This window comes from Muscardinus avellanarius (genome assembly GCF_963383645.1).
Source record: "Muscardinus avellanarius genome assembly, chromosome: 9".
Taxonomy (NCBI): domain Eukaryota; kingdom Metazoa; phylum Chordata; class Mammalia; order Rodentia; family Gliridae; genus Muscardinus; species Muscardinus avellanarius.
In genome coordinates this window covers 29,670,366-29,697,765 of record NC_137795.1, presented here as the reverse complement: position 1 = coordinate 29,697,765, position 27,400 = coordinate 29,670,366, and the positions used below count along the sequence as shown (strand labels likewise).

The 27,400-nt window shown below is 42.3% G+C and overlaps 1 protein-coding gene across 2 annotated transcripts in view; it reads left to right on the top strand.

The window, feature by feature from the left end:
* DNAH11 (dynein axonemal heavy chain 11) overlaps nt 1-27,400 on the top strand; it is a gene marked incomplete at its 5' end in the record, with an annotated part of 386,720 nt that overhangs the window by 114,506 nt on the left and 244,814 nt on the right. For both annotated transcript variants that reach the window (XM_080701838.1, XM_080701837.1), the window contains 2 exons: nt 4,486-4,635; nt 8,227-8,460. In XM_080701838.1, coding sequence (XP_080557964.1) covers nt 4,486-4,635; nt 8,227-8,460 — 384 coding nt within the window. The remainder of the gene's footprint in view (nt 1-4,485; nt 4,636-8,226; nt 8,461-27,400) is intronic.

The following is a 27,400-nucleotide window of genomic DNA, read 5'->3' as shown; positions in this document are numbered from 1 at the left end:
TGTGTGTGTGTGTGTGTGTGTGTGTGTGAGATGTATTTGATCACTGTATTGGTTTATGTGTGTGTATGTGTATGTGTGTCTGTGTGTGTTGTTAAGGTTTGAGCCAGGGACATTCTACCTCTGGGCTACACCCCTGGCCCTATTTTTGTTGTTGTTGTTGTTGTTTATTGTTGTTGTTTTGTGGTGAGGGTGAAACCCAGGGGCCTTCTACCTCCAGGCTATACTCCCAGACCTATTTTATACTTTATTTGGAAACAGGATTTCACTAAGTTGCTGAGAGCCTCACTCAGTAGCTGAGGCTGGCTTCGAACCTGTGCGATCCTCCTGCCTCAGCCTCCCAAGCGCTGGGATTACAAGCGTGCACCACCACACCTGGCTTATTTTTTATTTTGAAATAGAGTCTCACTAGGTTGTGAAGGACCTTGCTAAATTGCTGAGGCTAGCTGAGAACCAGTGATCCTCCTATCTTAGCCTCCCAAGCACTGGGATTATAGGCAGGTGCCACTATGCCCAGTTAGTTTACATTTAAGTTATCAATTACAGAGATGGGTAAATATTTTCAGCTTTATTTATAGGTCGATAAATGTAACTTCTCACATTTCTCCCTGTGCACAGTTCTAACATACATGGATTTCAGCTGCCAAGAGCTGGTTAAATAACACCAGTGCCCTGACAACGTGAGTCAGACCTCAGATGCTCTGGTCTATTAATGGTGATTACATAAAGCACCATCCTCATTGCTCAGACTCAGTCCACAGAAATCACTGCACAAATCATACATGTCCATCATGCTTGGTGGCCAGTTATCTCACAGCTTTTAAACTCTGTCAGTGAGAAGCCACTGTGCGTCTGTTATTTTATTCTCACAGGCAGCTCAGCTTGTAGTTGTGACCTCCTTGTCTTTAGGATAGACTTACATGATGTTTTACAATAACAAGTGGTGAACAGAGGGAGTCATAAGTTGGAAATATAGCAAAGACAAAAATTGATAACGCTGGGAGTGAAATTTGTATCAGACGTAGATGGAGTTACACAAGAGAAAAATAACCCAGCACCTTTCCACAGTCTCACTACCCAGCCAGGCAGGGGGCTCATGAGAACACACTTCCTGATGTAAACAAGAAAGTGATTCTGACAGAGGATAAGCAGTGGTGCTAGCAGAAAGCCAAAAAATGAACACATAAAAAACATTTATAAACCTCAATTTAAAGGAACTCTCAGATAAATTGTATAACATTGAAAGCTCAAAGAACCAAATGATGGTGACCGATCCAAATTCAGGCGTATGACAGTTTGCCCAGGCCCAGGAAAGGGGCTCGTCCCTCATCCTAAGTTGTAAGAAGAGGGGAAGCTAGTCCTTCAGAAACGAGTTCCTTCAGAAACGTTTGATACAAAAGAAAACACTGACATCCCAATTGTGTTTCCTGTTTTACAATGCAGCACACTAAATTTTAGTGTATAGCCCATGTCTTTACACATTTATAACTAGTAGAGAGATTTTAATGTTTGTCAAAAAATTTTAAAGGCCTTTGCACTATCATACATTTCACCAATGATTGGTGTTTCTCGGTGTGATTTTCAGCTGGCGCGGTTGCTTAATATGATCCCATAGGACTGAGCAAAGACAGCATCGCCTGTATTCATCAGTGCGTGAATACATTAATTACATACTTTGAGGGAACATTATTTCCATTTTTGTTGCCAACCTTTTAGAAACCTATGTCAAATATGATGGTTTGTCTCCTTTAAGATCAGACTATGGAGTGTTCATTTTTAATGTATTGTTTTTAATTGTAAAAAAAATCTTTCTGAATAGCTAACTAGAAAGACAGGAAGAATTTTAATTTTGTGTGAATTCAAGCGATTTTGTTGGAAATAGAATAAATCGGAGGGCAGTGTGGTCCACATTAGCTAAACAACATTTGTCTTGTTCTCTCAGAAACTTTAAATAACAGACAGAATATGAAAGCATCCAACTTCAGTTGTGCCAGGAATAAATAATGGGAGAACCGCAAGCCACAAGGTTTGCATTTCCTGGCCACTGGCCGAATGGCGACAGGGCCAGAAGTTGTTTTGAAATTATTTCCTCAGCAAGGCAATAACCTGTGAGGGTGCCTGATGGTCGAGGTCTCCTTCATCCTGCAGTGCTTCAACTGGATATTATCTAAGCCCATTACACGGTCGAAGCCATTCAACATCTGTGCAGTTCCTGGTTGCTTCTGCGGTGAGAGTGAATTGTTAGATCGTTGCAGACTCTGTGTATAAATGCCTTTGGGTATCCTGCAGGGATAGAGGAGGATATGATAACCCAAGCAGTGATCAGTTGGCTACCACCCTGCCCACGTTTAAAGTAAGCAAGGTCTCAAAACCTCATCTATTTTAAACTCAGAAGACTCGATGCGATTTTCTTTAATACAAAAACTGCAAATACAGCAAAAACAAAAATGTAAAGGCTAAAAGCTTCAAAGAGTAAATCACCCTTAAAGAGTTCTTACAGGTTTGGGTGTTCATTTAGTCACCTAGATAACTTAGATTATTTTTGTTTCTAGAAGTTTCTGTTGTGTAGGTACCAAGTCCAGTTAAACTGCATATCAAAAAAAAAAAAAAAAACTCATTACAGTGATGAAGCCTGAATGTGGGAAATTTTGGGCGGCTTCAAACCATCTTCTGGTTACCAGCAGCTTTTCTTGATTTTTTTGTATTGTGCTGAGTTTTGTATTACATTAAGTTAACCCTTTAAAAGTGTACAGCCCACGGCCATATTGTGCATTCCCAGTGTTGTTCAACCACCACCCCTTATCTGGTCCCAAAGCATTTGCATCACTCCAAGGTACAACCTGCACCCACTGAGCAGTTGCTCTGCATGTCCCCGCCCAGCTCCCAGCAACCACTGTCTGCTGTGTGTACCTATGGAGTCACCTCTTCTTGGTAAATAGGATCTATAATGTACTGTCTTTCATGACTGGCTTCTTCTATTTAGCTTGATGTTGGAGTGTGTGAGTGTGTGTGCGTACACGCGCATGCGTGCGTATAATCTCTTTATGGCAGAACAGTATTTCATTGTGTGTATATACCACAATTTGGTTGTTTCCAGCTTTGGGCTCTTGTGAATAATGCTGCTGTGAACATAGATGTGTGACTATCTGCCTGGTACATGGTTTCAGTTCTTTTAGGGATATACTTAGGAGTGGAATTGGTGGCTCAGTGGCAATCTGTGTATGACTTTCTGGGGAACCATGAGACCATCTTCCACTTAGCACACTGCATCATGTGTGAGGGAGAGACAATTATTCCTACTTCCAATCCTTCCACTGAGCTGATCTCTGCCCTTAACTTCATTTAGCTCAAGACAGATGATGGAGCGAGATGCCTGATGATAAAGTCTGTTCTCCTCCCTTTCTGGGTGTGAGTCAACCTATAAAATACATGTCTTCCTCTCTTTTCTTCCATGGCAGACCCGGGCAGCCCTCCTGGGCTGGAGGCCTGCTGTGGTCTCTGCCTGTGTGACTGGGTAGATCATGCTATAATTTGGGAAAAGTGTTTGGGGACCTATTAGATTTTGTTCTTCACATTGGCCTCTAACAAAACAGGTGCTGATCTTGCAGTTTGATCTGTAGTAATTAAATTGTTTGTAAACTGCATTGTGTTTGACCTGCTATTTTGGGTTCCTTTGGCGAATATAAAACTTATGGTGTCAGAGATTATGATGACAGATAAATTTGACCTTAATGAATGTAGTGTGGAATTGTAGGTTCAAAAGATCATTGCCACTTAGTTTTAGCAATATTGACTTAGAGAATTTACCTAATACATGAGCTTCAATGTCCTTATCGATAAAAATGGAGAAATATTCACATTTCTATGCATCATTGTCACTCTGGGCTCATCGAAGGATCAGAGCAAATAAAAAACAACATGGAACATAAAAAATGAGTAAGACCTCTATTCTGCATGTTTATTTTAGATATTTTGCCAAATTTTTAACAATTTAGATGAATAATATAAATCTGAATTTAAAAAAATTAACCACAAAAGTCTCAGCAGAATGATTTTCCACAGGAACAATGCATAGAGAAGTTGGAAAGCTCTCAGTTTTTAAGTAGAAAATAGGTCGCTGCATAGTGAGCATTCACCAGCCAGTACATCCTGGGGCCAGAGTGCCTGACTACTCTCCATCAAGATCATCTCAAGCACTAGAATTCATTCATTCATTCATTCACTCATTCATGGGATTGAAACCAGGGACATTCTAGAGCTGGACTGGCCTTAAACATGTAAACCTTCTGTCATAATCTCCCAAGTACTGAGATCACAGACGTGTGCCACCACACCAGGCATAAGTTACCTGTATTTTGAGAAAAAACATTTTGCAATAACTTTAACATTCCATAAAGGAAGTTTTGTGATTTCATATGGCATCATTTATAGTTACGAGGATACATCTACGGTAAGAAACACTCTTATCTTTTAATATTCTTGTCCTAGGTAACCCGTCACCTGGCCAAACTATTCGACAGCATTGCAGGTCTGCAGTTTGAAGATAATCAGGATGTTTCTGCACACAGAGCAGTTGGAATGTACAGCAAAGAGAAGGAGTATGTCCCGTTCCAAGCCAAGTGTGAATGCAGAGGCCATGTAAGGTTTGATTATAAGGTTTTCTTTCTTTTCTTTTTTTTTTTTTTTTTTTTTGGGTGGTACTGGGGGTGGAACCCAGAGGCTTTCTACATCCGGGCGTACTCCCAGACCTATTTTATATTTTATTTGGAAACAGGGCTTCATTAAGTGGCTGAGAGCCTCACTAAGTAGCTGAGGCTGCCTTTGAACCTGTGTGATCCTCCTGTCTCAGCCTCCCAAATGCGGGGATTACAAGCGTGCATCACCACACCCAGCGATTATAAGGTTTTCTATGCTAGGGAGGTATTTTCAGGATAACTCAAAGGTTAAATGGAACAAGAGAAAAACAACTTGTGTTGAATCAGGCTCAGATTGGTTGTGTCTGGGTTCTGTTCATCATTCTCCCCAACCCTCATCTTGGCTCATCTGGCTTTAGCACCCGTTAGGGTGTCAGAGATCGCAGGAGTCAAACTAGACAAAAGGGATGTCACAAATTGAATGAGCGGATCCCAGAGTTAGTAGTGCATGTGACACAGTGATTTGGCCTTTTGTAAAATGTGCTCCATTCTCACCATTGCCCAGAGATCACAGGAAGAGTCACTTTGCAGCAGGACCTCACAGTAGAGCGTGTTTTAAACAACCTTTGTGTTCAGTGTTCATATGCGAATGCTGTGAATGGCTGCTCGTAAGTAAATAAGGCTGACTGAGTCCACTAACTGATGTCACATATACTAATTACCTTATGCACAGAGTTAATATAGAATATTCTCAACTCACCAGCCAGATAACTCAGAATATTAACAGAAGTGGCTCATTGTGATTTTTTTTCTCTCTTTTTTTTCTTTCTTTTTTCATTTTTTTTCTGAGGATCAAACCCAGGGGCATTCTACCTCTGAGCAACTCTCACAGCCTTTGTATTTTTTTTCTTTCAAAACAGGGTCTCACTAAGTTTCTAAGGTTCTAAGTTGCTGAGACTGGCTTTGAACCTGCGATGCTTGTGTATCAGCTTCTTAAGTACTGGGATTATAGGGGTGCACCCACCATGCCTGGCTGCTTCATTATGATTTATGACAGAGCTTCTGGTGTGTTCAGATGATTTACAGGAACTGGATCATTTTCTGACAGTGCTTATGTAGCTTAAGTTAACCTGCAAAGTAACCGAGGGAATAGCCTATGTCAGAGAACTATTTGGAATGGTATAGGGAGTTCCTTACAGAGTGTCCTTTGCAAAGATATGATTGCAGGTTTATTTTATAAAAGTCTTCTTTACTCCTCTCCATTGCCTTTTAATATTGTACCAAAAAATCCTGCCAAATGAAGGGGAAGCAGATGGTAGAATACTTTGATTAAAATATATTTTTGATCTCTTGGGCTTTGGGGAATATTATTATAATGATTAGAAAAAGTCACCATAAACTATCTTGACAAAAGTGTGTTACTGTCTGCTCCCTCCCCAGCAGCCTGTTGTCTACTGGCATCGTGCCCGGAGGGGGATAGTCCAATTGATGGATGGGGTTGTCACTAGCAGGAACCTTTGATATTGAAAGTTTTTATAGTGCTCTAATTTATTTTATATAAGCAATTTATGCCAGAGATTTTTGAGCATATTCTGCAAGTACCCTCTAATTTTCTTTTTTTCCCCCAAAATATGTTTTTACTTCATCTTTTAAAACTTATATCATTGGTTCCTCCCACTTTTAATCTGTTTATATTTTATTCAGAAATATTTATTGAATATCTACCATGTATTAGATGCCAAGATAGGGTTTTAGGGACCCAGAAATGAATGAGACATAGCCCTTGTCTTTCAAGAGGTTTTCAGCTCATTGAAGAAATGGTTATACATGTAATTAATAATAATGGGAAGTGGTAATTTTAGTGGGCTGGGCAGAAGGTTATGAATTATTAAAAAGGGAGGAATCCAGCAAGCACCTCATCAGAGCTTGGCGCTCAAATCATATTGAATTAAGTCACCTTTTTTAGCAGAGTCATATAAACATGAGTTGCTATGTCAGCTTATACATGTGTTCAGTCTTCCCACATGGGCTGGAAAGTTCTCAAGGACAGGTGGTTCTCCTGAGGATGTGGGTCCCTGAGAACACAGGAGATACTGAAATAGCAACTAGTTTACAGATGGTACTACTTGCCTGTTGACTCTAAGAGTGGTGTGTAGTGATGAAAGCAGAGGTACACGACCCTGTTGCTTAGATCAGGGACATATTAACAAAGCCAGCTACGAAGGCCTCTAAGAGATGTTGAGTGGCCAGCCCTTTAACCACATTTCACCCCTTCTACCTTCTCAGGAGAAAAGGTTCTGGGAAAGCTTCTGCCGTCCTCATGGGGGCAGAGAAAGAAATCATTTTTAGCACACCTCCAGTATCTCTCATGGTCCTTGGAGTTATTATAGTCATTTGTTACTGCCATGCTCAATGAATTACTGGCATGATTATAGTAGTTTATGAATCTTTTAGTTATGGAAACAGACCCATGAACTAATATAGCAAAGCGCATTTGATGAGGATGGGAAAACAGGCTGAGATATATTTGTAGGAGAACAATAAACTTGAAATGAAAGTTTTTTAAAAAAAGATTAATTTTCACAAGTCAGCAGTGGTCCTATCTCATATTTTCTTGCTATCTAATTTCTGACAAGTGTGAAGATTAGAACCAGTAGGGAATATAATTAAGATACTTACCGAAAACACTTTGGCTTAAGAATAAGAGCTATGAAGATTTTAAAGAAGAATTTTCAGGAGACTTAACAATTATCAGAAGATATGGTTGTTGTTTTTCTTTTTTTTCAGTACTGGGTATTGAACCCAGGGGCATGCTACCTCAGAGCTATACCCCCAGCCCTGTTTTTTATTCTTTGCTTTGAAATAGGGTTTCATTAAGTAGCTAAGGCTGGCTGTAAATCTGGGCTCCTCCTGTCTCAACCTTCCAAGTACTGGGATTCTAAGCATGTGCTACCACACCTGGTATAGAAGATATGTTTTTAAAATAACAAGTTTTCATTAACCCCAAAGGTGTAGAATATGACATAGATCTCTATAGGTAGCTATGATGTTTGGTTTCTTAACCGATGTCTGTTTAGCTGAGCGTGGTGGCACAGGCCTATAATTCTAGCACTTGAGAAGCTGTAACAGGAAGTTCCCAGGTTCTAAGCCAGCCTCAGATTTCAGTGAGGCTCTCATTAACTTAGCGAGACCCTGTTTCAAAATAAAAAAATACAATAGGGCTGGTAGTGTAGCTTGGGGGTAGAATGCCTCTGGATTCCATTCCTAGCACCACACACACACACACACACACACACACACACACACACACACACACAAAGAATAAGAAAAACAACCTGTTACCAGATGGGAATCTTGGTCTGGAACACCTACCTTTGATGGAGATCACTGAGAGAAAGCAGGATTGTATAGGACAAAGGATTCATTGATTAGTTTTTCGTTCCCTACTAATTAAATCTCTTGTAGCTTTCTATGTGGCTTTAAAATAATTCCACCTGAGGCCTTACTGGTTGCACGGCCTTAGAGCTCATGGGAGGGTGGAATGGGCCGTCTTCCATCCATAAGCCTGTGTTACACCTTTCACTTTGTCTCCAAGGTGGAAACTTGGCTTCTGCAACTAGAAAAGACCATGCAAGCTACGGTGCGTCAATCTATCACAGAAGCCCTAGCGGCCTATGAGGAAAAGCCTAGGGAACTGTGGATTTTCGATTTCCCAGCTCAAGTTGCGCTGACCGGCTCACAAATATGGTGGACTACGGATGTCGGAATAGCTTTCAGTAGACTGGAGGAAGGCTATGAAACAGCCCTGAAGGATTTCCATAAGAAACAGGTATTTATTTCTATATATAAAGATGTATGATTTTGACATTTGAAGGGACTGAGAGGTAAGTTTCTCTTATTCAACATTTACCATTTGCTTATTATATTCTTCTTGATTTTACATCCTCAGGAAGAGGAGGTATCGTTTTTTATATAGTAGACTTAGAGTTATAGAATTCAGTTTAAAGACGAGGTTGTTTTCTTCTGAGGGCAATATCTCTTCAATTCTAGTGGCTGCCATTTGAAAGCTGAAGCTAGGTAGTTAAGTTGTTGTTGTTGTTGTTGTTGTTGTTTTGTTTTGTTTTGTTTTTGTGTGTCTGTATACTGAGGACTGAACCCAGGGGCATTCTACCTTTGAGCTACATTCCCAGCTCTTTTTATTTTTTCTTTGGAAACAAGGTCTTGCTAAGTCGTTGAGGCTATCTTTAAACTTGTGATCTTCCTCTTTTATCCTCTCAAGTACTGAGATTATAAGCATGCACCATCAGGCCCAGCTACTAATTCCTTTTTTTATTATAACTATTTTTGCTGTATACTTAAACGGAGACTTTAAAAATACTTAGTTAAAATAATAAATAGCCTTTCTTAACTTTCAGCTGTTATCAATCACTGCTCAAATTTAAATCTTTCCACATATTTCTACTTATTTTACTCTAAGTTTTTTTCATTTAATTCTCTTCTTCCTCTGACTTGTCTTTTTTGACTACTAGAATATTTATTGCTTAAAACAGCAAATGATATTTTATGGATCTTTCCTGTTTATATTAATTTTATTTTTCTCAATTTCATGATTTATGTTACTTGTAAAAAAAATTAAAAAGAAGCTGAGCATGGTGGTACACACTTGTAATCTGAATACTGAGACAGGAGAATCATAGGTTCATAGCCAGCCCTTTGCTCTTTATTTGTTTGTTTGTTTATTTGTTTATTTATTTATTAGTGGTACTGGGGGTAGAAGCCAGAGGCTTTTCTACCCCCGGGCTATACTCCCAGACCTATTTTTATATTTTATTTGAAAATAGGGTCTCACTAAGTTGCTGAGAGCCTCACTAAGTAGCTGAGGCCAGCTTCGAACCTGTGCAATCCTCCTGTCTCAGCCTCCCAAGCGCAGGGATTACAAGTGTGCACCACCATGCCTGGCAGCCCTTTGCTTTGCAATTTATTGAGACGTTGCCTCAAATTAAAATAAATAAATAAAGGCAAATATAGGGCTGGAGATTATATATATATATATATCTCAGAGGTAGAATGATCCTGGGTTCAATACCCAGTACCACAAGAAAAATAAGTAAAAAATAATTCTTTTGTGAAAAACAATTTTTTTTTTTGGCGGTACTTAAGATGGAACTCAAGGGCCTTTTACCTCCAGGCTACACTCCCAGAACTATTTAATATTTTATTTGGAAACAGAGTCTCTTAAGCCAGCTAAGGCTGGCTTCGAACCTACATGATCCTCCTGTCTCAGCTTCCCAAGAGCAGGGATTAAAAAATAATTTTTAAAGATAGTCATAGGTTTACTTTCCATAAACAACATCGTGGCATACAAACATTAAAAGTTTTTCCTCTGTCTATTATATATACCTTTCTGTGTGAATGAATAGACATCTCTATCTATAAATATGTATCAATTTATAGATGTTAACATATAAATGTGAGTATATAACTATATATCTTGGTAGAGATATATAAAAATTTTTTTCACATACCATATATTTTATTTGGTTACTTCATGTTTTCACTCAGTGTATTGTCTTTAATTTTCTTGTAATGAATATACATCAAATCTACACTAACAAAAACAAATAGTATTTCTTTTTTTTTTAAATTAATTTATTTTTTAAATTGGTGCATTGTAGTCATATATCAATCACATTGGAGTACAAGACTTGAGAGGATATACAAGCACACATCATCCAATTAGCCCTCCTCCAGTCCCCATCCCATTCCCTCCCCCTCCCTCCATCCCACACTTCTTTGGTGATTTACTTTGATACATTTGTTTATGTACCTCCTGCATTTTAAAGAGGCTCCGTCCTCCACTATTCCATACCCTCTGATTGGTCACATTAGTTGCTTCACTATAGGGCCCTTTCTATAGCTCAACCTCTTCCTGTTGCCCTTTTCCTCCTAGTTATTGCTGATTAAGAGAAGCGTCTGATTTATATTTTCTGCGATATTTCTCTGTGCATGCTGCGTTGCAAGTACCAATCCCACTCTTGATGGTCCCAGTAGTGGCCTGGCTACTCAGTGGACTGATCCAGACCTCGCTGGCTCAAGCAGCGGCCTTGCCTCATGGGAGGCCCCAGTTCTGGTCTCACTGGCCCCTGAACCGGTCTAACCCCTAAGCTGGCTTTGGTCCCGACCTTGGAGGCCGCAGGAGTGAACTTGCCTCACGCCAGGCTCCGATGCTGGCCATTGGCCCCTGCACCGGTCTAACCCCTTGGCAGGATTCCAATCCCGGCCTTGGAGGCCCCAGCACCGGCCTAGCCTCATGGCAGGCTCCAATGCCGGCCTCGTTGGCCCCAGCACCAGCCTAACCCAACGGGAGGCTCCGATCCCGGCCTCGGAGGCCCCAGCACTGGTCATGCCTCAAGGCAGGCTCCGATGCCGGCCTCGCTGGCCCCAGCACCGGCCTAACCCCTCGGCAGGCTCTTATCCTGGCCTCAGAGCCCCAGTACCGGCCTTGCCTCAAGGCAGGCTCCGATGCCGGCCTCGCTGGCCCCAGCACCGGCCTAACCCCTTGGCAGGCTCCGATCACGGATTTGGAGGCCCCAGTACTGGCCTTGCCTCAAGGCAGGCTCCGATGCCGGCCTCGCTGGCCCCAGCACCAGCCTAACTCCTCGGCAGGCACCGATCCTGGCCTCGGAGGCCCCAGCACTGGTCATGCCTCAAGGCAGGCTCCGATGCTGGCCTCGCTGGCCCCAGCACCGGCCTAACCCCTCGGCAGGCTCTTATCCTGGCCTCGGAGGCCCCAGTACCGGCCTTGCCTCACGGCAGGTTCCGATGCCGGCCTCGCTGGCCCCAGCACCGGCCTAACTCCTCGGCAGGCTCTTATCTTGGCCTCGAGGCCCCAGTAACGGCCTTGCCTCACGGCAGGCTCCGATGCCGGCCTCACTGGCCCCAGCACCGGCCTAACCCCTCGGCAGGCTCTTATCCTGGCCTCGGAGGCCCCAGTACCGGCCTTGCCTCACGGCAGGCTCCGATGCCAGCCTCACTGGCCCCAGCAGCGGCCTAACCCCGCAGCAGGCTCCGATCCCGGCCTCAGAGGCCCCAGTACCGGCCTTGCCTCAAGGCAGGCTCCGATGACGGCCTCGCTGGCCCCAGCACCGGCCTAACCCCTTGGCAGGCTCCGATCCCGGATTTGGAGGCCCCAGCACTGGTCATGCATCAAGGCAGGCTCCGATGCCGGCCTCGCTGGCCCCAGCACCGGCCTAACCACTCAGCAGGCTCTTATCCTGGCCTTGGAGGCCCCAGTACCGGCCTTGCCTCAGGCAGGCTCCGATGCCGGCTTCTCTGGCCCCAGCACCGGCCTAACCCCTCGGCAGGCTCTTGTCCTGGCCTCAGAGGCCCCAGTACCGGCCTTGCCTCACGGCAGGCTCCGATGCCAGCCTCGCTGGCCCCAGCACCGGCCTAAGCCCTCAGCAGGCTCCGATCCTGGCCTCGGAGGCCCCAGCACTGGTCATGCCTCAAGGCAGGCTCCGATGCCGGCCTCGCTGGCCCCAGCACCGGCCTAACCCCTCGGCAGGCTCTTATCCTGGCCTCGAGGCCCCAGTACCGGACTTGCCTCACGGCAGGCTCCGATGCCGGCCTCGCTGGCCCCAGCACCGGCCTAAGCCCTCGGCAGGCTCCGATCCTGGCCTCGGAGGCCCCAGCACTGGTCATGCCTCACGGCAGGCTCCGATGCCGGCCTCGCTGGCCCCAGCACCGGCCTAACCCCTCGGCAGGCTCTTATCCTGGCCTCGAGGCCCCAGTACTGGCCTTGCCTCAAGGCAGGCTCCGATGCAGGCCTCGCTGGCCCCAGCACCGGCCTAACCTCTCGGCAGGCTCTTATCCTGGCCTCGGAGGCCCCAGTACCGGCCTTGCCTCACGGCAGGCTCCGATGCCGGCCTCACTGGCCCCAGCAGCGGCCTAACCCCTCGGCAGGCTCTGATCCCGGCCTCAGAGGCCCCAGTACCGGCCTTGCCTCAAGGCAGGCTCCGATGCCGGCCTCGCTGGCCCCAGCACTGGCCTAACCCCTTGGCAGGCTCCGATCCCGGATTTGGAGGCCCCAGCACTGGTCATGCCTCACGGCAGGCTCCGATGCCGGCCTCGCTGGCCCCAGCACCGGCCTAACCCCTCAGCAGGCTCTTATGCTGGCCTCGGAGGCCCTAGTACCGGCCTTGCCTCACGGCAGGCTCCAATGCTGGCCTCGCTGGCCCCAGCACCGGCCTAACCCCTCGGCAGGCTCCAATCCCGGCCTCTGAGGCCCCAGCACTGGTCATGCCTCAAGGCAGGCTCCGATGTCGGCCTCGCTGGCCCCAGCACCGGCCTAACCCCTCGGCAGGCTCTTATCCTGGCCTCGGAGGCCCCAGTACCGGCCTTGCCTCACGGCAGGCTCCGATGCCGGCCTCACTGGCCCCAGCACCGCCCTAACCCCTCGGCAGGCTCTGATCCCGGCCTCGGAGGCCCCAGCACTGGTCATGACTCAAGGCAGGCTCCGATGCCGGCCTCACCGGCCCCAGCACCGGCCTAACCCCTCGGCAGGCTCTTATCCTGGCCTCGGAGGCCCAAGTACCGGCCTTGCCTCATGGCAGGCTCTGATGCCGGCCTCGCTGGCCCCAGCACCGGCCTAACCCCTCAGCAGGCTCCGGTCCCATCCTCGGGGGCCCCAACACTGGCCTTGCCTCACGGCAGGCTCCGATGCCGGCCTCGCTGACCCCAGCACCGGCCTAACCCCTCAGCAAGTTCCGGGCCCGACCTCACAGGCCCTAGCACAAGCCTTGCATTATGGCAGGCTCCAATGCCGGCCTCGCTGGCCCCAGCATCGGTCTAACCCCTCTGCAGGTTCCAATCCCGGCCACAGAGGCCTCAGTAGTGGCCTTGCCTCACAGCAAGCTCCGATGTCGGCCACTGGCCCCGGCGCCCGCCTGACCCCTCCGCAGGTTCCGATCACTGTCTCTGTGGTTATTATTTCAAAGGTTCCAGTTATAATGTATCAGATCTCTGCCTCCCCCGAATATTGACCACTGGCATTGCCACTGCCTCCACTGTTTCAAATCCTTCCCAGGCTCTTTTTCCACTCTGAATGTTGTCCAGTGTTCCTAAGCATGCGTGATGGTAGCATTCGACATTTGGTGTAATTTCTCCAAAAAAATAAAGTTGGTAAGATCCGGTTTCTGCTTCTCCTGAATACAAGTCTCCACCACCATCGCGGAGAACTCTTTCAACACCGCATTTCTCCTTGGTCTCCGCTAAACTCTCTCCTTATATGTGATGTCTGAGATTCTTACCAATATAGAGAAATAGCAGTCCTCTTTCACGGCGAATTTTTCCATAAGTTCCAGTGCATTTAGATAAGTTTTGTCTGCATCTCCAGTGTCCTGGCATCCATAACGGCTTTCTTACCACCTCTCCAATATTTTTCTTTATCTTTTTCTGTTCTGGGCCCGGTTTCTCCAGGGGTCTGGCGTGCTACTCGCAGTTTGGCCCGGGGCCCAGAGTCCCGCGACCCGGGCCCCAGCTGGCGTGCCCCGCGCGCGACCCCTGCCCAGAACCCAGCATCTTACTGGGCCTGGTTTCTCCAGGGGTCTGACGTGCTACTCGCAGTTCGGCCTGGGGCCCAGAGTCCCGCGACCCGGGCCCCATCTGGCGTGCCCAGCCCGCGACCCCCGCCCAGATCCCAGCGTCTTACTGGGTCCGGTTTTTCCAGGGGTCTCCAAATAGTATTTCTTTGTATAGATATACCAAAATTTATTCTCTCCTTGTACCATTTGTGTGTGTGTGTGTGTGTGTGTGTGTGTGTGTGTGTGTGTATGTGTGTGTGGTACTAGGGATTGAACCCAGGGACATTCTACCTCGGAGCTACATGCCCAGCCCTATTTTTTATTCTTTATTTTGAAATAAAGTCTCACTGAGTTGCAAAGGGCCTCACTAAGTAGCTGAGGCTGTCCGTGAACCGCCATCCTCCTGTCTCAGCCTCCCAAACGCGGGGATTACAAGCGTGCCCCACCACGCCGGCTTCCCTGTACCTTCTTTACGTTTACTCTGATTGTTAAACTTTTTCTTTTCCTTTATCTTCCTTTTTTTTTTGCAGGAGGGGTACTAGTTCTTGAACACATGGGCGTTCTATATCTGAGCTCTACCTCCAGACCTATTTAATAATTTTATTTTGAAACAGGGTCTCTCTACGTTATTGTGTACTGGCCTTGAATCTGCAATTTTCTTGCCTCAGCCTTCCAACCGCTGGGATTACGGGTGTGCACCACCGTGTCCGCCCTCACACTGCTAATCAAGCGCTGTGGTTCCAAAGTGATGTTCCTGCTCCCACGGCTCTTAAGTTCTGGTTAACTACTCATAGTTCTTATTTCTTTTTCATCAATAATTTATTTATTCTGTTCACGACTCCCCAAATTGCCATAATTTGCTATTGTTTGATCTCATTTTTTTTTCTGAGCCTCGATTATTTGTGGTGGTGACGGCTTTATTATTGAAAGTCATCCTTAGATTTACCAATATAATAAGCAGTAGCTTCATTCATTATCACCTTTCATCCCATTTTCTATTTCTGAATCCAACTCCTTTTTTAGTAGGTCCTTCAGTGTTTGGGGAGTGATGGATTATAATAGAAACCTTTCTGGTCCCTCATCTTTATTTTGATGTCCCGTTTAATAGTTTAGTTAGGTATAGAATTTTGAGTTGAGAGTATTCCTAACTTTCAACTCAAAGTTTTTTCAGAACTCTCAAAATAATTTTTCCAGCCAGGCATGTTGGCGCATACTTGTAATCCCAGTACTTGGGAGGCTGAGACAGGAGGATCACAGGCCAGACTCAGCTAATTAGTAAGGCCCTCCACAACTAGTGAGACTCTGTTTCAAAAATATTAAAAAAAAAAGAATAAAAAATATGTCTGGGGTATAGTACAGAGGTTATATATATATATATATATATATATATATATAATTATAATATATAATATATATTATTATAATATATATTATTATAATATATATTATATATTCCCCCACTATCTTATGGCTTTTATTGTTGTGAGGTCTTAAGTCAGTTACATTTTTTTATTTATAATCTGTCTTGGTTTGGGCTGCTTTTATTTTTTTTTTCTGTTTCTGAAATTTTATTATATAATATTTAGTTGTAGGGGTTTTTGTCTTTTCAAAATTAGCCTTCTAAGGACTCAATGAATGTTTTGAATCTTCATTTACGTATCTTTCTTCATTTCTGGAAAATTCTCTTCCATTTCTGATTTGAATCTGCTTTCTTTTCATTGGTGCTTTTTTTTTCAGTACTAGGAATGGGGATATTCTACCTCCCTCTGAGCTATACACCCAGCCCTATTCTTCATTCTTTATTTTGAAACAGGGTCTCACTGAGTTGCAAAAGGCCTCACTAAGTAGCTGAGGCTGTCCTCGAACCCAGATCTTCCTGTCTCAGCCTCCCAAATGCTGGAATTACCAGTGTGTGCCACTATTAAGTCTGAGGCAGGAGGATCTTGGGTTTGAAGCCAGCCTCAGCAACTTAGAAGACCCTCAGAAACTTAACAAGAGCTGGAGGATGTAGCTCAGAGATAGAATGCCCCTGAGTTTATGCCCAGCACCACGGAATTTTTTTTAACTTATTTTAATTGGCAAATAAAATTGTGTATATTTATGGTGTACAATTGGATGTTTTAATATATGTATGCATTGTAGAAGGGCTAAATTGACCTATTTCACACAGATGTTACCTCACACACATTTATATTTTTTAGTAGTGGGAACATTTAAAACCTCTGTTAGCAATTTTCAAATATCCAATATTTTGTTGACTGTGCTCGACATGGTATACCACAGAATTCTTGTGCTTATTCTTTCTAATTGAACTTTTTGTCATTTGACTAACATCTCTCCAGTGTCCCTGCCTCCATGAGCACCATTTTACTCTGTTTAAATGCATTCCATCAAGCCGGGCGAGGTGGCGCACGCTTGGGAGGCGGAGACAGGAGGATTGCACAGGTTCGAAGCCAGCCTCAGCTACTTAGTGAGGCTCTCAGCAACTTAGTGAGACCCTGTTTCCAAATAAAGTATAAGAAATAGGTCTGGGGGTATAGCCCGAAGGTAGAAAGCCTCTGGGTTCCACCCCAGTACCACCAAAAATAAATAAATAAATAAATAAATAAATAAATAAATAAAATAAATGCATTTCATCTTGTTATACTCTGCACCTAAGTGAGCTCAGGCAGTATTTGTCTTTCTGTGCCTTGCGTAGTTCACTTAGCATGATGTGTCCTTTAGGCTCATCACTATTGTGAAGGACAATTTTTTTTATCTTTTAAAGACTGGATTGTATTCCATTGTGCGTATTTACCCTATTTTCTTTAAAAAATTATTTCATCTATTGATGGACAAGTAAGTTGACTATAGTCTTGGCCTAGGAGTAGGGCTGCAATGGACCTGGGAGTGCAAATGTCTCTTTGACTTGCTGATTTCAATGCTCTGGGATATATACCAGAGATCAAATGGTACTTCCATGTGATCTTACTCCTCTGGATCATACGGTGCTTCTCTCTTTAGTTTTCTCAGGAACTGCAATACTGTTTTCCACAATGACTGTCCTAATTGTTATCAACAGTAGACAAATATTCCCTTTCAAATACCTCATTTGTTTCATTAGTTTAATTTCAGTAACTGCATCTCAATCTCCTAAAGTTCTCTTTAGTTCTTTTTTTTTTTTAACATGGGTGCATTATAATTACACATAGTTGTGGAATTTACCGTGTCATATGTGTACATGCACATAACATAGTCAGTTTCATTCTCCAGTGCCTCCCTTTCCTACCCCTCCCTCCATCTACCCACTTCCTTTACTTTATTGGTCTTCATTTCTGTGAGGTCTCTTTTCTTATTATTTTATTCATGCTAATGTACACATGTGAGACAAAACATATAACCTCTGACTTTCTGAGTCTGGCTTATTTCACACAACATAATGTTCTTCAGTTTAATCCATTCACCAGTAAACGACATAATTTTGTTCTTCTTTCTGGCTGAGTAGAACTCCATTGTGTCCATATGCCACATTTTCTTTATCCATTCCTCTGTTGATGGACACCGAGGCTGGTCCCATAACCTGGCTGTTGTGAATCATGCTGCCATGAAAATGGGTATGTGTGTATCACTCTAGTACTTTGACTAGTTCTTTTGAATAAATACTGAGGAGTGGTGTAAATGCGTCATATGGTGGTTCCATTCCTGTTCTTTTGAGGAATCTTCATGCTGAGTTCCATTATGGTTGTATTAATTTGTAGTCCCATCAACAATGTACAAGAGTTTTTTCTTCCCCCCATCCTCATTAGTAGTTATTTATCTTGATGATTGCCCTTATTATTTTATTATTATTTTTTGCTGGTCTGGGGATGGAACCCAGGGACATTCGACCTCCAAGCTATACTCCCTGTTCTATTTTTGTTCTTTATTTTGAAACAGGGTCTCACTAAGTTGCAGAGGGCCTCATTAAATAGCTGAGGCTGTCCGCGAACCACGGTCCTCTGGTCTCAGCCTCCTGAATGTTGGGATTACAAGCGTGTGCCACCATGCCTGGTGATGATTGCCCTTTTAACTGAGGCAAAATGAAATCTCCATGTAATTTTGATTGGAACTTCTTTGGTTACTAAAAACGTTGAGAATCTTTCATGTATTTGTTGGCCATTTTATTTCTTTCCTTGAAAATTTTGTTTAATTGCTGATTTATTGATTAGGTTTCTTTCTTCTTTTCTTCCTTCCTTTCTTTTTCTTTCTTTTCTTCCTTCCTCCCTCTTTCCTTCTGTCCTCCCTCCCTACCTCCTTCTCCCTTTCTTTCTTTCTTTTTTTCTCTTCTTTTCTTTTGTGTGCATGGCAATGGGAATTAAACCCAGGATTTCTACTTCTGAGCTGAGCTACACCCCAGCCCTGTTTTCTTTATTCATCTTTTATTTTGAAAGAGGATCTCTCTAAGTTGCTGAGGGCCTTGCTAGGTTGCTGAGGCTGGCTTCAAACCTGCGATCCTCCTGTCTCAAACTCTCAGGTTCTAGGATTATAGGCATTCACCATCACATCCAGTTCTTGAGTTCTTTATGTATTCTAAGTATTAATCCTGTCAGCAGAGTAGCCAGCAAAGGTTTTGTCTCTTCCTGCGGGCTCCCTCCTGATGCTGCTGTTTCCCTCACTGTGCAGGACCTTTCTGATTTGATGGCCTCCCATTCATGGACCCTTCTCTTATTTCCCAGGTGATAGCGTTCTTATTGAGGAAGCCTTTAAAGGACAGTCTTCTGATGATGTATCTTTCCATTGTGATTTCTAGTTTCTTATCTCATTAGTTATTTCAGAGATGTTGAACAGTTTTAGTTTTATTTAGATTGTTCTACCAACTGTAGTTCTCTTGAGTCTGGCTCGTCTGCTACATTGAATTTGGTTTTTGTATGTTCGTTGTTTTTTTTTTTGTGTGTGTGGGTCTGGGGCTGGAACCCAGGGACATTCAACCTCTGAGCTACACCCCCTGCCCTATTTTTTATTCTTTATTTTGAAGCAGGGTCTCACTAAGTTGCAGAGGGCTTCACTAAGTAGTAACTGAGGCTGTCCGCGAACCGCGATCCTCCAGTCTCAGCCTCCCGAATGCTGGGATTACAAGTGTGCGCCACCACGCCCAGCGTATGTTCATTTTTAAAAGGTTTTCTTTACCTTAGTTTGCTTTTTCTATAAAAATTCTGTATTCTGAGTGGAGCAAATGTGTCTGTAGTGTGTTTTTCCCTTCATTTATTCAAGATGACCTGTGGATTTTGGATTGATTTTGTAGTTAATCAGTTTGACATTTCTGATCACATTTGTGGGGTCACTTTGGATACCACAGCTTCACATGGCGTAGACTTGAGAGTTTGATTTGTTGTCAAGAACTTTATTCCTTTCCAAAGTAGTTAGGTATTTCAAGTTTGTATATTGCTTCCTTGAGCTGGTGAATAGAGGTTTTCTAGAACCAGTTATTGGGCTGTGTAACTATTTGGACATCACGTCCAAAATAGGACTATGCCAGTGTCGGTTCTGACTCCCTCCCTTGTGAAAGGGGAGGTGACAGGCACAGCAGAGATGGAGACATTTGTGTCCTCAGGTGTCCTGCAGATGTTTGAGTCTCTCCCCAGGTCCTCTTCGATGTCGCCATGGCATTACCTTACTTAGCACAATCCATTGCTCTGGCTTTGAGTCATATTCCTGTCATTAGGGAAGAAAGTTGTCTCTGCCCACTTTCCCTTTTCTCTCTGTCCCCTTCTCACCCCCCCCCTTCTCTTCTTTCATGTTTTGTTATGTACTTTGCATTTAGGTATGTTTTATTTATTTATTTATTTATTTATTTATTTATTTATTTATTCTACTGGGGATTGAATCCAGAGACATTCTGCTTTCAAGTTACACCCCTTCCCTATTTATTATTATTATTATTTTTTTTTTTTTGGTGGTCCTGGGGATGGAACCCTCTACCTCCAGGCTACACTCCCAGACCTATTTTATATTTTATTTGGAAACAGGGTCTCTTAAGTCAGCGTGGCTGGCTTCGAACCTGCACGATCCTCCTGTCTCTGCCTCCCAAACACGGGGATTACAAGCGTGTGACACCACGTCCGGCCTATTTTTTATTTTTAAACAGGGTCTCACTAAGTTGCTGAGGGCCTCACTAAGTAGCTGAGTGGCCTCAAATTTTCAATCCTCCTTTTTCAGCCTCCCAAGTAACTGGGATTACAAGTATGTGCCACCATGCCCAGCTAGATATGTTTTATTTTACTTAAAATTTCTCTGTGTTAATAAAGGAACTGTTCATGTCAGCTTAATGAAGTAGGTTGAAAGACTACCTTTTATCATTACTAACCATTGGTAATACTGGCTAGCCACATTGTTTTCTATTTTTGGCTATCCTTAATACTAAAGTAAATAGCCTTAATACTAAAGTAAATATACACATTGAACATATTTTTTCTTAATTTTATTGAAATAAATTTTCAGAAGTAAAATTGTTGGGTCAAGGCTTTTGGAAGATGGTATCAAATTCCCCTTCCCAATGTCAGTGTATACATGCTCATTCACTCCCTCCTGGCCAGCGAAATTGGGTTTGGTTCTTTTTTTTGGGGGGGGGCGGGTCTGGGGATGGAACCCAGAGGCATTTGACCTCCGAGCTGCACCTCCAGCCCAATTTTTTATTCCTTATTTTGAAACAGGGTCTCACTTATTTGCAAAGGGCCTCACTAAGTAGCTGAGGCTGTCCACAAACCGCTATCCTCCTGTCTCAGCCTCCCAAATGCTGGGATTACAAGCGTGCGCCACCACGCCCGGCTTCGGTTGGTTCTTCTTATTTACTTACACTTGTGGCTAAAGTGATTGAGGTTCCAGGAATTTTAACTAGTTCAACTTATTAATGGAATCTGGCTTTGTTCTCTACTGAGATAGTTTTAAAGTCTTCCATTATGTTCAAGATATACACACACACACACAAATGTATGTGTGTTCAAAATACATACATAGAAAGTATATGTCTACTTAATTATGAAACACTTCAAGCACAAATTAGAATGTTTGACAGACACGCCAAACAGATGTCTTCAACACAGTGCTTCAGTTCTGGGACTGGTTCCAGCATGCACGCTAGAAAAGCTAATGCTTGCACACCACGAAAGCTGCTGTTTGGGCCATGAGAAGTGCGTGCATCTAAGTTGAATTCATTTTTGTGTTCTCCCTTTAAAAATGGAGAAATCATCTGCTAGAGAGTGTTTTTAATGAAAACCATTCTTTCTAATACAGTGAGCAGTTTTTAAAATGAACGTTAGTCCTTTAAAATAGCTCAATGTTAAAACTAGAGATCAGAGTTGACTATAATTAATGATCGGTGTGAACAAGTATTTCTTTCTTTAGTTTTTGCTTGCGAAGTAGAGTGATTTAAAGAAACTAGGATAATTATTTTAAATTCTATTTCTTTCCCCAAGACCTATTATGAGGGCATGTATGATATTATGGGGATTAAAGCTAAGAATGCTGTCTTTTGGACATATATTTATATATACACATGCCTGCCTTGTCAGAGACTTTGAAAATGTGACAAGTATAATAAATTTTGTTTTTCAAATTTGAAGTTTCCCTGGCAAAAATATTTTGTTTTAGAGTCTTAGGACCTAGTAAGAAAAATATTCCCTTTATCTTTTATTACTTATCTGGGTGAAAAAATAATCAAAAAAGAAAAAGAAGCATTTGCATTTAAAATATTAATAACTGTATTGTGTAGAGACATTTTGCAAAGAGCTTTTGATAAAACTTATGATAAGCAATATAAAATTTTCTCATTATCCATCTATTCTTCCCCAATAAAAAGGTTCAGAATCACTGATTAGGAAAAGACCCTCATTTTGCTGCATGAAGCCATTTTTTTACCTTACTTTTAGTCACTGCTTGAGAAATCATTTTAAAAAGAAATTGGATACAAAATTGGTAATGTTTTTTATTTTTACCTAACTAGTGGGCTCCATCAGTCCTGGAGCCACCTAGGATATGTTGGATGTAACTATGTTTTTTTCCTTCATGAAAAATGTGATCTGATAGCTTCATGTTTTATATTCAGCAGCAACCCACAATAGGATTATGAGAAAGCACATCTTTTTCACTTCTCTCATCCAAAATTATAGTTAGTATTAGTCCTGAGAAATAATTTTAAAACAAAGTGAGCCACAATATAGAAGTCTTCTTTGAATTATAAAAGTGCATCTGAGGGCCAGGTGAGGTGGTGCACGCTTGTAATCCCTGCGCTTGGGAGGCGGAGACAGGAGGATCGCACAGGTTCAAAGTCAGCCGTGTTGGATTAAGAGACCATGTTTCCAAATAAAAATATAAAAATAGGTCTGGGAGTGTAGCTCGGAGGTATAAGGGCTTCCGGAACCCCAGTACCACCACCAAAAAAAAAAAAGTGCATCTGAACTGAATATATACAAACCCTTTTCTTGTTATTATTCACTAAATAATATAGCATAATGAATATTTACATGGCATTTATACTTTTTTTTTTGCAGTACTGGGGATTGAACCCAGGGGCATTCTACCTCTGAACTATACCCCCAGTCCTTTTTTATTTTTTATTTTTTTTTATTTTAAAACAGGGTCTCACTAAGTTGCAGAAGGCCTTGCTAAGTTGCATGAACCTGTGATCCTCTTGTTTTAGCCTCCCAAGTACTGGAATTACAGGTATGCACTACTATTCCCAGCTTGTATTATGAAATATCACAAACAATCTAGAGATAACTTAAAGTAGAGGGAACATGTACATAAGTTACATCCAGATAGAAGCCATTTTATGTAAGGGGCTTGAGCATCTGTGTATTTTTATATTTGTGGAGGTCCTGGATCCAGTTCCTCATAGATACGGAATGATGACTCCGTAGTGACTGATAGAACACATGAAAAAAACATGTTGTTCCTGGGAATACTACATCAGACAATATGAGGAGTGCCTGGAAGTTAGCCAACAGATGAAATTGAAACGATGGATTACTAAGAGCAAAGAAAATCAGTCCAAACTTACAAGTAGAGGAAGCGGTAGTCAAATAGACAGTCACCTACCCTATATTAACCCAGTAAAATTCCAGAGGAATTACAAACTCAGATTCAACAACGATAAACACAGGAGGTCCACAGTCAGTGATAAGGACTAAATGTGGATGAGATGGACAGTTGGCAGAGGCTGTACATCCCAGCTGAGTACTAGGAGGCATGTCTGTCCCTAGGGCAAAACCCTGAAAACTAATGTATAAACAAAGCAAGCCAGGTATCCAGGACTTGTGCCGTGATTATGTTTTGACTGTGGAGCAAGGGTTAGCCAGTGTCTTCTGGGAAGAAGCACGAGATAAATGTTTCCGTCTTCTCTAACCATACATCTCTGCTGTGGTGCTAAAAAGAAACTACAGGTAGATTTGTAAGTGAATATATGTGGCTGGGTTCCAATAAAACATTATTCATAAAAATAAATGGTGGGCCAAGCTTGGCTCATGGCCCATAGTTCGTCACCTCTTCTCTAAAGAAAGAATAACAGATTCTGCGGTACTGTAAGATCCCCGCAGTGACAGATGAAGGTGAGAGGAAAAGGGATTTGTCATTTCTGTGTGCAGTATAATTCCAGTCTGATCCGTTAACACAAGAATTGGTTCTTTGAACTCCCAATAACACACTTTATTTTTGTATTTCAGAGAAAAAATTTTAAACAACAAATGACTGGGGAATGACAAAAGCATCCCTTTGAGTAAAAGATTTTTTAAACAAATTTTTTATTGAACATAAATAGTATACATTTAAACTATATTTGGTGCCCTCTCCCCCCGCCACCCGTTTTCCCTTCCCCCTTCCACCAATGGTTGTCCAGCTTAACCATGTCATATTCATAATATTACACATATTCAGATGTAGACCCTCATTAATCAAGATCAGCCTTCCTCCTCTCCTATCTTTCCATTCAAACTTTGCTGATATTTTCCCTCCATTATCTGGAGTCCCACTGGTATCCTCTGTGTTTCCTAGTTTGGGCATATTAGAGGAAACATGTACCTTCTCCTTCTGTGCTTGGCTGATCTCACTTAACATAATGTTCTCCAGGGCTTTCCATCTTCTTGCAAATGATATAATTTTGTTCTTCTTTATGGCTGAATAGAATTCCATTGTGTGTATTTCCCACAGTTTTGCTATCCATTCATCTGTTGATGGTGATCTGGGTTGGTTCCATGTTTTGGCTATTACGAATTGTGCTGCTATGAACATAGGTATGCATATGTTGCTGTAGTTCCCTGAATTCAACCCCTTTGGAAAGATACCCAGAAGTGGTAGAGCTGGATCATATGGTGGATCTATTCCCACCTTTCTTAGGAATCTCCACACAGATCTCCATAGTGGCTGAACTAGTTTGCATTCCCACCAACAGTGTAAAAGAGTAAAAGATTTTTAAATGACTGTGTAAAGCTGGGCCTGGTGACACACGGTTGTAATCCTAGAATTTTGTAGGCTGAGACAGGAGGATCACGGTTGGAGAACAGGCTCAGCTACTACTTAGTGAGCCCTTTGCAACTCAGTGAGATCCTTTTACAAAAATAAAAGACAAAAAAATAGTGCTAGGAGTGTAGCTTGAAGGTAGAAAACTGCTGGGTTCCATCCTCAGTATCACAAGCAAATGAACAAATAAATAAATAAGTATAAAATAAAATGACTGTGTAACTTTGTGATATTGTTTTGCCAAAGTAAATTTTCTATAAATGAATATATATATATATATATATATATATATATATATATATATATATATATATAGTGGTGCTGGGGATTGAACTCAGGGGCATTCTACCAATGAACTACATTCTCAGACTGATTTTTTATTTTGAAACAGGGTCTCACTACGTTGCAGAGGGTCTCATTAAGTAGCTGAGGCTGATCATGAACCCAGATCCTCCTGTCTCAGCCTCCCAAGTACTAAGATTTCAAGTGTGCACCACCTTGCCCGGCTCTATAAATACTTTTTCTTGAATCAATTCAAAGTGAGGTTGAAGATCTCAATAGACAGGCACAGATATAATTGCAACTGTGTCCATGGTCCTATGGTCAGGTTTGCACCCAACCCCAAACTGAACACGTTCTAATAGTTGTTATCAGACCATCAAAAGAACAGATAAATCTATGCTATGTTAGCTATTGTGGACATAAACAAAGATAGAAAATGAAAAATGAAATAATACAGAAGAAAATTCTGTTGGTGAATCTCATAAATTAGCACATCTTCATTTTTATCTGGGCTTTTCACTCGGCCTTGTTGGTGGACGGTATTCACGGACCTCACACTTCTCTACATTATTTGATCAGGAGTACTTGCTGCCCTTTGGTCTGGATCATCTCTTCAGGAGTGCATGTGCACAGTGCACATTCTTGAAGACAGAGTGCCTCGCTTCAGAGCCAAGGGTCAGTTGGTTTATTCTCCAGTATGAAAAAACATCTTTCCCTGGGGCAAAGGTCAGGCAAGCTTACTGTCTTTTATGAGAGATTTGGGCTTCCTTAACTCAGAACTTTTCTCTTGTGACATAGCTCACTGCATGTGCTGACTCTTCTGCACAGCCTTTGAATGTTTGCCCTTAGAGAACTGATACAACTGGGGATGCTCTAAGATGCCCTGGGCTTTGCTGTGAGTAATAAATTCTTCTTTGTCTCTGACTCAGGAATCTCTGTGTCTTCTGCCATCATCCACAAGAGGCAGCAGGCTAATAAGTTAGCTTAAGGCTGGATCTCATACCCTTTGGGCTCCTCCACAAACATTTTTTAAGATAAATCCATGTCATCCCACATATTCTCTGTGCATTCTTAAGTGCTTAGTAATATTCCATTGTATCAGAATATCAGACTATGTTTTTTCATTTTATTAACTGACAATTGGCTTTCCAGTTTTAGGCATAAGGCTGCTTTAAACATTCTTGAAAAAAGTCTTTGTGGATATGTTTTCATTTCTTCTGGATAAATATATAAAAGTGAAATTGCCTGGTAATAGAGACGGTATATATATTTAACCATTTAAGAACAGCTAAACAGTTTTCTATTGTTACACTCCCATCAATAATATAACAAAATTCCACATACTTCATATCCTTGCCCATATTTGGTGTTATTCTTTAATTTTAGCCATTTCAGTGGCTATAGTATCTTATTGTGATTTTAATTTTTTATACTTCTCTAATGTCTAAAGATGTTGAATGATTTCTTGTGTGTTAACTGGCATTCTGTCTTCTGCAATAAGTATCTGTTCAAATCTTTTTGCTCCATTTTTTAAAAAGTTGGGTGGTCTAACATTTTATGGTTGATTGCAGACTTTCTTAGTTTACTTTATATATAAGTCCTTTGTCAGAAAATGAATAAGCTGCTCGTTTTCTTAGTTGTATGTATTATGAGAAGAAAGTTATAATTTAGATGTAATATACCAAATTTTCCTTTGATGGTTAGAGCTTTTCATGTCTTGTATGAGAAATTCTTGCCTATCTAAAGGTCAAGAATATGTTCTTCTATTTCCTTCACGGTGCTTTGTGATTCTGAGTCTTTCATTTAGAACTATAATTCATGCATCTTTCTTTTTTCTATTGAGTTACCTTGACATCTTGGTCAAAAGTCAATTGACTGTATATATGATGATGATATCTGGGTCTGGGTCTTCCTTCCTTCCTTCCTTCCTTCCTTCCTTCCTTCCTTCCTTCCTTCCTCCCTCTTCTTTCTTTCTTTCTTTCTTTCTTTCTTTCTTTCTTTCTTTCTTTCTTTCTTTCTTTCTTCTCAGTGGTACTGGAGTTCCTGGAAACCCTTCTATCTCTGGGCTACTCTCCCAGACCTATTTTTTTATATTTTTATTTGGAAACAGGGTCTCTTAAGCCAGCACATCTGGCTTTGAACCTGCGCCATTCTCCTGTCTCTGCTTCCCAAGCGCGGGGATTACAAGCGTGCGCCACCATGCCTGGCATGTCTGGGGTTTCCTTTATAGAACATTTTATTATTGTTATAAATTGGTCTCATTTATACATATGTGTCTACTTAACTTCGGGGGTTTCTTCTCTTCTTGGGTCAGTTTTGGAAAATTTTTAATTTTTCTAAGAAGTTTTTTATTTTATTTAAGTCAGGGGTTGGCAAAGTACAGCCCCTGGCCGAATGGACCAGTGCCTGTCATCTTTGGCTGCTTTTAGCTATTGTACT